This window comes from Pseudoliparis swirei, chromosome 4 (assembly GCF_029220125.1).
Source record: "Pseudoliparis swirei isolate HS2019 ecotype Mariana Trench chromosome 4, NWPU_hadal_v1, whole genome shotgun sequence".
Classification (NCBI taxonomy): domain Eukaryota; kingdom Metazoa; phylum Chordata; class Actinopteri; order Perciformes; family Liparidae; genus Pseudoliparis; species Pseudoliparis swirei.
In genome coordinates, this window is record NC_079391.1 from 18,691,767 (window position 1) to 18,702,023 (window position 10,257).

Genomic DNA, 10,257 nt, shown 5'->3' on the forward strand with positions numbered 1-10,257 from the left:
AAAATTATTAAAAATAAATGTGAACAAAAAATAAATGAATCACCATTTGTCAATCTTTTGTTTATATATAGCAACAATAACCATGTAGTGCCGCAGCTCCAGTGATCAAGAGTTCATTTATTAAAGCGACATGAACCATTTTCCAAAAGCTAAATATTCACATTTGTACAGTACACTCGGGGCTCTCTGAATGCATCAGGGCTCAACTCATTTGTTGCTCCTTCACATTCACACAGTTAAAAAGCCAGAACAAACTCACAGCTTCTGAAATGTAAGAGTCACAGAGACAGACTACTTATGTCACCTTTTCCTGCGGCTCACCAGATATTTCTGACTGTTCATTTCCCCCCTCGGGGCTAAACTTCTCACTGTAGACACATGGTCTCTCATCCAAGAGATTGTTATTCTGAATTGGCTTTGTTTCATTTATCTCCTGACCGGGACTCGTCGGCCTGAGATTTGCCGGCGTCTCTTCCTCCGACACCTTCTCCGACTCTCCTGACGAGGCCGTCACCCCAGGCGAATGGCTTTTCTTCTTGTGCTTCTTCTTGCTCTTCTTCTTGCTCTTCTTGGATTGTTTGTGGCGCCGGTGTGTGTTGGCATCCTCATTAAGGGGCTTCTCTTTCCTATCCGGTTTCTTGGCTCTCCTCTCTTTCTTCCTCTCTCTGCTTGCGCTTCTGGACCGGTCTCTCGTGTCTGCATCTTTGTCTCGACCGTCTCTCTCCTCACTCCTATTCCTGGACTTCTGCTCCCTGTCTTTATCTCTACTCCGGTTTCTCTGCCTGTCTTGCTCCCTGTCTCTACTCCTGCTCCTCGACCGGTCCCTGCTCCTGCTCAGGTACCGATCCATCGCCCTGTCACTGTGTCTGGCGGACCGTTGGGAGGCCCTCCTCTCTCTGCTCCTGCTCCTCCGCCGGTCGCCGTCCCGCCTGCTGTGGGACCTCTTGGACCTCGGCGGGCTTCTGCTGCTCTGGCGTTGCCTCCACGACCGGTCTCCGTATCGCTCTGAGTGCCACCCGTCCCTGCGGCTCCCCGTGACGCTGCGGTCCGGCGACATGTGCAGGTCCCTGTCCGCCTCCCAGAATTCGTTGCTAGGGTTTCGGAACACATGCAGGAAGTTGCAGTGCTTCCCTTTGGGGCACCTCTGCCTGTCAAACAAACCTGGGAAAGACGCAAAACGAGACAGGAGAGAGATTGAATCATGATTCTCTGCAGCGAGTGAAAATGCCGCTCTCCAATCAGTCAAAATAACTCACCACATATAGCGTTCTTCCACCGCGTAACGGGACACATCTCACATTGAAGCTGCCGGCCTGCGTAAAACCTGCCATTGAACTTGATGATAGCATCTTTACACTGCTCCTCTCTGGACGGACAAGGGGAAAAAAGGATTTTTCAAACAACTTGGTTTATTAATTTGGAAAAAAAGGTTGTGGCGGTTGCACAAAAACTTACGTGTCAAACTGAATGTAAACATTTCCTCTCAGATGTGGCTCATAATTGCAGCTGACCTAAAAGAAGAAAGATGTCAATAAAACCAAATGTGTATTTTCAGTGGTAATAATTTATTAATGCAACTGTGAACTGATCAGACATCAGTAAGAGATCAAGTGACACATTATTTAGACTATTTCATAAAAAAATGTTACGCTCAATGAAAAGCAAATCTTAACTTAAATAGGTGGTGGACCACATTTCTCCTCAACCCTTAACTTGTTCTGAAATCTCTGTCTTACTTTTATGAGTTTAACAAGACGGATTACTTCCAAAAGCTGACTGCTTTGGGTCCTAACTTCATCTTACCTTGAATTGCACCACCTTGCCGATGCTCTTTAACTCTGGCAGGACATCGTGGTAGAACTCGAGGAAAGTGTCCTGCAGCTCCTCCTCGCTGTGCTCCAAACAAGCATCGATGTCGTAATCATCGCGGCGTGACTGCTCCATGCCAAACGTTGTGAACATAGCGCGGATCATCAGAGTCGGGCTGGCTGTGGGATAAATGTGCTTCCGGGAACATCTGGACTCGAAAAGAAAGCAAAGCGAAGAATATACAGAAATATGGGAAAAAAATCACTTCTTTAATCCACCTGTACATACATTTAATCGCCACTCAAATAACACGTTTGTGGATTTGACGTGGCGAGTCATGTCAGAAGAGAAAGAGACTGTACCTGTCTCCGAACCGACATGCCCCGGTCTTCAGGAAGAACGGACAGTTGGCGATGTCGCGCTCTGTTCCAAAGTTCTCGCAGTTCTTCACCGGAGCCTCAGGGTTCATCCACGATTGTCCGTTCTCTAGCTGGAAGAGAGAAATTTAACAAAAATGTAACAAAGTCACACATAGCAAGAGATATTGTGCAAATTAGACATTTTAATTTACCTTGGCTTTTATTTTTGACATAACTAAGCATTTTTAATATTTGTTATTTAATATTTGTGACTAATTTAAGTAGGATGAGTAGGATTATTTTTTTTAAAGAACAAAAAAAATGTCAGTGTCCTCTGGTGGAAAAACAATGTAGAGAGAAACTATTTCAAAATCAGTGCAAACTTATGTTCTGCATTTCTAATGCGTAATACACTAAATCTTCTGCTAAGCGAAGGTACATCTGTGATGAGCTAATATCGTCCAATACATCGGTTATTTCTATGGCTTTGTTCACAGCCTGTTTTTCATGTGTGAGGTTTAACTAAACTTTTTAATATATATAACATAAATATACAAATAAGGTAAAGCAAAAACAAACACTTTGAACTACACATGTACATTCGTGACACAAACTGCTTCTCGGCAGTTTTTCAAGTGTGTTTATACCTGATTTTCAGCTTCATCCAACATTTTCTGAACAGCCTCCTACAAATGGTGTAAAGACACGGCTGGTGAAAATGTGTAGAGGTCAACAAACTGCAGTAGATCTGTTACTGTGTGTTAAGACCACACTCAAGAGGGACTGGCATGTCAACATTTCTGGACCGCTTGGAAAGTAATTTCACACATGCTTTCACACAAAGTAAAAGATACATCCTTGTGAGGGCTGAAGTTGCTGTTAGGGTTTTTTCTCTTTGTATGTATCTTAGTGGAGGAGGTGGACGGTTGCGTGTGCCACTCGGTCAAGGAAATGTTTAAAACAACCATTTACAAAGCAAAAAACACATTTTAGAAACAAACATGAAGATTAAGTGAATCTCCCCTTTTGGATGGGTAACATAAATACTTGTGATTAAGTAGAAGAGGATATATTTCTTTTTGTTTCTATCCTCCTGGGGCTCGTTTCACCTCTCTGTCTCGCTTGTGCTGCTGCTTTTCTCTTTTTCCTCCTGTTCTTTCTTCTGCTGGTCCTCCCATTCCTCCTTTATCATCCGCTGGGAACAAAAAAAGACATAAAGGCAGTCAATATTAATATTGTTTTTAGAATGACAGGTCAATCACAATCACTTTGCGCCTATAAATTAACCACATAATAAGGTTAACTCCTGTGATAGGCTCCGATCATTCATACTGTTTGGGGGTAAGTTATCGCGATCAGCTCGATTCTTGTTTTTATGTTTGCCAAAGTTTACACGAGGAATGAGGAATATATGCAGTAGATCATCACCTCCTCTTCCTCTTTTCTTTTCCTCGCAGCCTCCTCCCTCTCAGCCCTCAGCCTGAACTCCTTCTGGGCAAGCCTCTCTTTTTCCAACCACTCCTCGTGCAGCCGCAGTCTGAAGAAACAAGTAAACATAAACCAAGGTCTCTGTGCGGCTGTGTGTCATTGAAAGTGACTGAATGAGCATCCGCAGGACAGCAGAGTGACATCAGTATGAACCTACCTTTCCTTCTCTGCAACATCATCTTCTTCTTCTACTTCTTCGTGTATTTCTTCAAGTGCATAGGGTGGTCCATTGTGTAATCCTGTAACAGAGCAGATGTTGTGGTTAATCTGGTTTAACGGTGCAGCAACAATTGTAGAGATAAACTAAATGAAAACAGCTTTCTTCGTACCACATTCTCTAACTTGGGCGACAGCTTGGCGTTTCCTCTTCCTCCTCTCCTTCCTCAGAGCAGCCCTGCGTTGCTTTTGACTAAAGACAAGATTACATTTCAAACCATAATCAGATCAGAGGACTGGAGACGCGGAACCATTTACTGCTGGCGGGAGCAGAGACGTGACATGCAGGTCATCAGATGCAGTACTACTCGGGGAATAACACACGTTACAATGCCGTTTACGTCGTTGCCTTGTGTTATTTCACCACTCCAACACATGTATATATGGCTGTAAAGAGAGAGACACCGACCTGAACGCAGGAGCAGAACTCAGAGGCGACGGTGCTGCCATCACTGCTAGTTAGCATGTCCAGCTAACGTTAGCCCGGGTTGTTTATTTTCATCCGCGTTCAGGTGAAACAATCATGAGTCTGGCTTTCAGCTGGCTGGACGGGTTGTTTCCAAAGTGGACTTGGTAATCAGAGACGTGATATGACTGAATACTTTATTTTTGTTTTAAACCTGAGCTAGTGCGCTCGCATGAGGAGTTGTTTACCAGAAGTGGTAGCGGAAGAGATAGTGTAAACACAAAGTACTTCCGGTTTTAAAAAACAACCTAACTATTAAGATAATGATAAAATACATTTAACAACATTTTTGTTTCTCAAATAATTTTATATCTGTGTACTTATCCATGTATGCATTATAATATGTCGTATGAATATCATAGTCTCATGTGAATGATTTATTTATTTAATAACCTATTAGCAAAAAGGCACTACACAGAAAACTGTAATCAAGAAAGCCGTTTTTGTAACCCCCTAAAATGGAAGAACAATAATTATTGTAAAGCTGTTTGAATCCCACACACAAGTCTAACAGCGCTATTATCTGTGCTGTGACACTGAGTGTATAACAACTGTGTTTGACACTGGAGTATTTTTGTCACGTTTCCAAAACCTCATTAAGGTTAAAGGTGGAAGCTCCCCCTCCAAAAATAGCAACAGTTAATAACTGCAAACACAGAGGGGTCCAAGTACTTCATCTTTTTATTCAGGCATCTCTCTCTCTCTCTCTCTCTCTCTCTCTCTCTCTCTCTCTCTCTCTCTCTCTCTCTCTCTCTCTCTCTCTCTCTCTCTCTCATTCTTTCATTCTCTCATTCAGTCCTATCTGGCATTGGCCTGAGGAAGAAGGCCGGCCTGCTGCAGCAGCGGTAGCACAGAGCCTGAGGCACCAGTGCGTACAGGATATTGACCAGCAAGAAGACAGGCTGCCCGCCAGCAGGCACTCTGTAGGAGAACGGCGTCCGTGTGTGAAGTGACGCTCCAATATGAGCGAACTGGGCCTGCGGAGTGAAGCAGGGAGGGACAAATGGGATAATAACAGCGATAACTAAAAGCTTCACAGTTAGTAGAGTTTCCAATATCACTTGCTTATGGTGACTTTATATATACATATATATAAAATGTCTCCCTTTTTCTTTGATTATTGTGTTAAAAATCACTTCAACATTATGAATATATAAGGAAATCCTCTCCTATCTTTAAAAGACATTCCACTGTCTACATGTTACAGTTCGTATAAAGTAATACAACAACAAACCTGTTAAAAAAGTTGAAGGGGCCGATAACCATAAAATGAGGAACACATTCTGGTACTGCCACACATCCTACAATATGTTTCCATTGAAACAGTCGGAGCATCAGCTTTCCTATTTATATCCGAATCAACCAGCTGACATTTAACTGAACCAATACCACCATTCCTCCTGGTCTGAAGTCAGCCTCCCCCTTATCCCGCCGATGAGTGACGCGCCAGCCTGCAGCTCAGATGCTTCAGTTGCTTTGTCCTGTTGTGATGTGATTGGCACACAAGTTGCTTCCACCACTCAACAAAGTGTCCGCCTTCAGACCAGTGTGTATGTGGGGTCGATTCAGGCCGTAGCTGTTCATGCAGATTGTATTTTACTGCGCGGAAGAATAACTTAAACAGGGACCAGTGTGCGACCACTGGGATAGAGGGGCGTTTGGAAACTGCCTTGCCTAATCTGCCTGGAATGATGATGTCATATGGGAAAAGATATTTAGCTCTTTCATATTATGGAAGACTTTTGTGTGACTTTGTGTAAAGACCACAACAAGGTCTGGATAATTGACTGTGAAAATAATAATAATTATAACTTCATTTTAAATTATATTCACTTATATTCATTACATTTGGTTTTAGGAAGTGTCCATGTTTACTTGATTTTTCCTCAGAACCTAACCTCAGTCTTGTGAAGTCAGATATATCGGCGCTTTCAGAAAAGTAGGTCTTTCCCTGTCATAAATACTGGATGTTGATGTGAACACTATTTACAAGTTGAAAACGTGTAATTACTATAACTCCAACATGACATGAGCGCAGATGTTGGCCTCTTGTCTGGACTTGTTCCGCCCTTTTCCCAGCCGCCTCTTTGGCGTGTCATAGCAGGGTAAACACAGGTGCAATCAATGTCAGCAAGTACGGCCTTGTTCCATGGAGGTGGACTAGATGGTGTTACGCATGCTGTCTCACTGGAATGCCTGTGACACATTAAATAGAATGGGACCATTATTGATTTGATCAATTACACATATACGCGTTTACCCTGCTATGACATGGCTGCTGTGAAAGGGGCCTAAAGACATATCCTTGATCCTCGTATAATTGGAGCCCTTGTTGGTATTTTATACAGACAGATTAAGTGAAAACACGCATGTGCTAGTGCCAGATCTTTTATAGTTATTCCTCGCCCACTAGCCAAGAACGGGGAATAACCAGCAGGGCATACCTGTGCCAGTGCTCCGGAGTGCACCAGAGTCAGATCTGTCATCCACTCACATCCTGGGACCATCAGCCCATAGAGAGCAACAAAGTAGTACAGTCCAGAGTACAGCATGCTCACCAGCATCTGGCAAACACAGACACAGTTTACTTCTTTAGAAGATAAGTGCAACAAGAGTATCAGGATGAGCGCGTGGTGTTCAGAGCCTTCCTGAGTTACCTGTATTTTAGGGTAGGCTGAAGGGTCTTTGAGGTAAGGCTCATACTGTCGTGTGTAGGCTTGACACCATTCGCTGGAACAGTCCAGCACAATCTAACAGACACATGAAGAAACTAGAACGGGCATTCGGTAGAGCGCATACCTTCGCATATCACAAGATTGGGCCTTAAATTATGAACATTTTAGAATAGAAATTGCCCGCACTATGGTAAAAAGAAGAGTTTGACCTTTTCTTGACCTTTGACCCGATCGATCCCAAAATCTAATCAAATGGTCCCCGGATAATCAATCATCCCACCAAATTTCATGCGATTCAAGAATAGTTTGACCTTTTCATGACCTTGACCTTTGACCCGATCGATCCCATAATCTAATCAAATGGTCCCCGGATAATAATCAATCATCCCACCAAATTCCATGCGATTCGGTTTAATACTTTTTGAGTTATGCGAGTAACACGCATACAAATAAATAAATACACGGCGATCAAAACATTTTCAATGCGAAGGTAATTATGATTCCGCCCCTGTGGGTGACCAATGGGCAGGTGATCATCTTGCGGTTTCTTACCAGGCCTCTGAAGACGCAGAACGCAAAGGCAGGAGCGAGGTAGATCACGAACAGCAGGTCCAGTGGTCTGTGGAGTAAACTTGTTCTTTTGGCCTCCGCATTGCTCTGAGAGAACAACAGGATGTTAAAACAGTGCTGTAAGATGCATTCTGTCACAAACACAGAATATATATCAAGTTTTGATGCTGACTTACTGTCAACTGAACGTCCCGTGTGGAGGGCTGGCTGAAGATCCGGAAGCAGGCCCAAATGGACACAGATAAATATAATATGTGGAGGAGGAAGAGAGGGCTAACTTGGGTCCCATATTTACCTGAGAAAGATAGATAGATAGATAGATAAATACTTTATTAATCCCCAAGGGGAAATTTGTCGTAGCAGTAGCAGCACCAATAAACTAAACACACAAGAATAAAAAATAAAATATAAAAAAACAGGGATGAAAGATATAGATGTATACAAGAAGTATACAAAGTAAAATATAAAATAAAATATATATGTATATATACAACATATATGCATACACAATACAATACTAATGACTAAAATTAAAGGACAGACCTAGATAATATCTCACTGTGTATATCACCGTAAAAATGGGCATATTTTTCAAATTCTCCGGGGATGTGTGTGCCAGAGGGTGATATCAGCCATCTGTGCACTTTACCTCATACTTATATTTTTAATTATCGCACCATGTTTATTGTTGTTAATGTCATTGTCTGTTGTTGCACCACCCGCCATGACACATTCCTTGTATATGTAAATGGCAATAAAAAGGTTCTGATTCTGATTCTGATATCACACAGGATACCCTTCACTAGCCATATACAAGCAATGGCATTATTTGTAGTGTACTTACCCACAGCATTCCCAAGAATGTAGACTATGGCGCGGGTGAGAAAAGATCCCACCCAGTAGAGTCCTACGTCTCGGTAACTGTCCCTGCATGTGCAAACCCAGAAACACCACTATTGTCAAAGTCAAATGGTCACAAGAGACTTGGAAGGATAGATGGGTTGATAGAGAGACAGAGAAACAGATGGACAGATCTTACAGACAGATCGCTCTTACCCCCAAGTCATCGCAGCGACCATGACCAGATACATGAGATAGTGCACACAGCCGTCCCAATAGGAGATCATGTGCCCATGTGCTGTATTAATATGTGGATCAGCCTGAAACACAGGGGTGACCTGTCAGTATACCAACAGACAACTCACAAACAGGACTTGCAGCACAACACTTGCCTCTCTGAGGTAAAACGTCACAAATCCATCAATGATGTTGTCCTGCTCCAACCCGATGATGAGATTCACCACACTAAGGAATGTATACACCGCAAACACTGGACAGAGAGAAGCATACTTCATGTTTACTGCAGGATTATACTCCCCAATAGCTCCCTCTTTTTTAATTTATAAGTCAGACAAAACTTTATGATTCCTTTCACGTGAATTAGTGTTAAATCCATATTACTCTCCACAGACTACACACATTTAAAAATGCCTTGGTCTCGACAAGATAAAGAGCATCTGTGTAATTCATACCATAGAAAAGAGGATCAACTGGAGCCTTCTTCTTGAGAATAACACAGGCAGATATGGACAGTATGAGGACTGTTGAACACCCAGCGAAGAAGAAAGCTTCAGCACTAAATGCAATGTAGAGATGTGTTTTTTTATTTTTAAACATGACAATTATGTTTGAAATGATGCTAATTAGTGCTCAACTGGCAACAGTATTTCAGCAGAGAAAATGGAGGCCTCTTCTCACTCACCTTTTGTTGTAAATGAGGGAATTAAATAAATAGCAGGTGTGGATTGACATCAAGGACATCACAAACACTCCCGTCCCTGCAGAAGCACTCATTTCGGACCAGGGTTTAGCGACTTATCTTGTGGGAGAATTGAGAGTTTATTATAACTCAGCCGCTTAGACCCTCCTGTTTAGTTTGCAAGGCATTGTAGAAGAGTCAAGTGACAAACAATGGAAACAACGCACACAGTTCCAATCCAGCTGTCTTGTCTCTGTCTCCTTTCTCTCTCTCTCTCTCTCTCTCTCTCTCTCTCTCTCTCTCTCGCTTTGTGTGTGTGTGTGTGTGTGTGTGTGTGAGTAGCGAGAGAGATAAAGAGAGACGTTTCCATTACAATGACAGAGAATTATTTAAGTGTATATTGCAGCTTTATTCAATGGACAAGCTAGCATTATAAGCAGAATAACTACAATTTATTTGTCATCATGATCATCTATTAACAGGCTACGAAAGCGTGTTAATGTTATTTAAGTAAAATAGCCGAGTCTGACATCTAGTGCTCGATTGGAAATACAACCTAAAACATATACAAATACATTAGAAATGGATTTGATAATATATGTATAGATGTTTAATTGTATTACTACTGTTTATCCTCTTCCTTCCCGACATCATATTTTATTGGTGCAACATTTTCTTTTCACAAATTTACTTACAAAAACAAACGTTGCTTTAACAGCAACTGTATATTTGTTTGTCAACATATATTGCTCGAATATTATTTGTTTACTAAGTAATCTTTACGATATCAATACTAATAGTACTAATAGTATTGATTTCGTATCAATATATTGATTTAGTATCAATATATTGTTCTTTGGCTCCTTTTATGATTGTTTTGTCGCTTTTGAATTCAGCAATAAAGTTGTGTCTGTT

General features: G+C 41.9%; 2 protein-coding genes across 4 annotated transcripts; both read right to left on the reverse strand.

Moving 5' to 3' along the window:
- Window positions 1–97: 97 nt before the first annotated feature.
- On the reverse strand, window positions 98–4,529 carry zrsr2 (zinc finger (CCCH type), RNA-binding motif and serine/arginine rich 2). The gene is given in 12 exon segments (XM_056412253.1): window positions 98–1,161; window positions 1,257–1,366; window positions 1,456–1,511; window positions 1,804–2,017; window positions 2,172–2,299; window positions 2,816–2,854; window positions 3,278–3,306; window positions 3,309–3,363; window positions 3,597–3,705; window positions 3,814–3,895; window positions 3,986–4,065; window positions 4,282–4,529. Coding segments are annotated over 12 exon segments (1,809 nt in total). The 5' UTR covers window positions 4,323–4,529; the 3' UTR covers window positions 98–295.
- Window positions 4,530–5,001: 472 nt separating this feature from the next.
- Window positions 5,002–10,098, reverse strand: LOC130192829 (transmembrane 6 superfamily member 1-like). Of its 3 annotated transcripts, XR_008831456.1 has the most exons (11): window positions 9,346–10,098; window positions 9,116–9,219; window positions 8,816–8,913; window positions 8,640–8,743; window positions 8,428–8,510; window positions 7,760–7,878; window positions 7,566–7,670; window positions 6,996–7,088; window positions 6,783–6,902; window positions 5,573–5,819; window positions 5,229–5,315 (listed from the first exon to the last, which is right to left on the reverse strand). XR_008831456.1 is itself a non-coding variant. In XM_056413003.1 (10 exons), exons 1-10 carry the CDS (start codon window positions 9,435–9,437, stop codon window positions 5,127–5,129), a joined length of 1,107 nt encoding a protein of 368 aa, XP_056268978.1. In that variant the 5' UTR covers window positions 9,438–10,098; the 3' UTR covers window positions 5,002–5,126. The 3 variants fall into 3 exon arrangements, 2 of the variants coding, with proteins under 2 accessions (XP_056268978.1, XP_056268979.1); XM_056413003.1 differs by lacking the exon at window positions 5,573–5,819 and having other exon boundaries at window positions 5,002–5,315; XM_056413004.1 differs by having other exon boundaries at window positions 5,226–5,819.
- Window positions 10,099–10,257: the final 159 nt, after the last annotated feature.

Bases quoted from the DNA above. Each gene is read 5' to 3' on its own strand.
- LOC130192829 (XM_056413003.1), bottom strand. From the start codon at position 9,437: ATGAGTGCTTCTGCAGGGACGGGAGTGTTTGTGATGTCCTTGATGTCA. The intron at 9,220-9,345 runs GTGAGTGAGAAG...CATTGCATTTAG, and splicing joins TCCCTCATTTACAACAAAAG to TGCTGAAGCTTTCTTCTTCG. The intron at 8,914-9,115 runs GTATGAATTACA...CTCTCTGTCCAG, and splicing joins AGTTGATCCTCTTTTCTATG to TGTTTGCGGTGTATACATTC.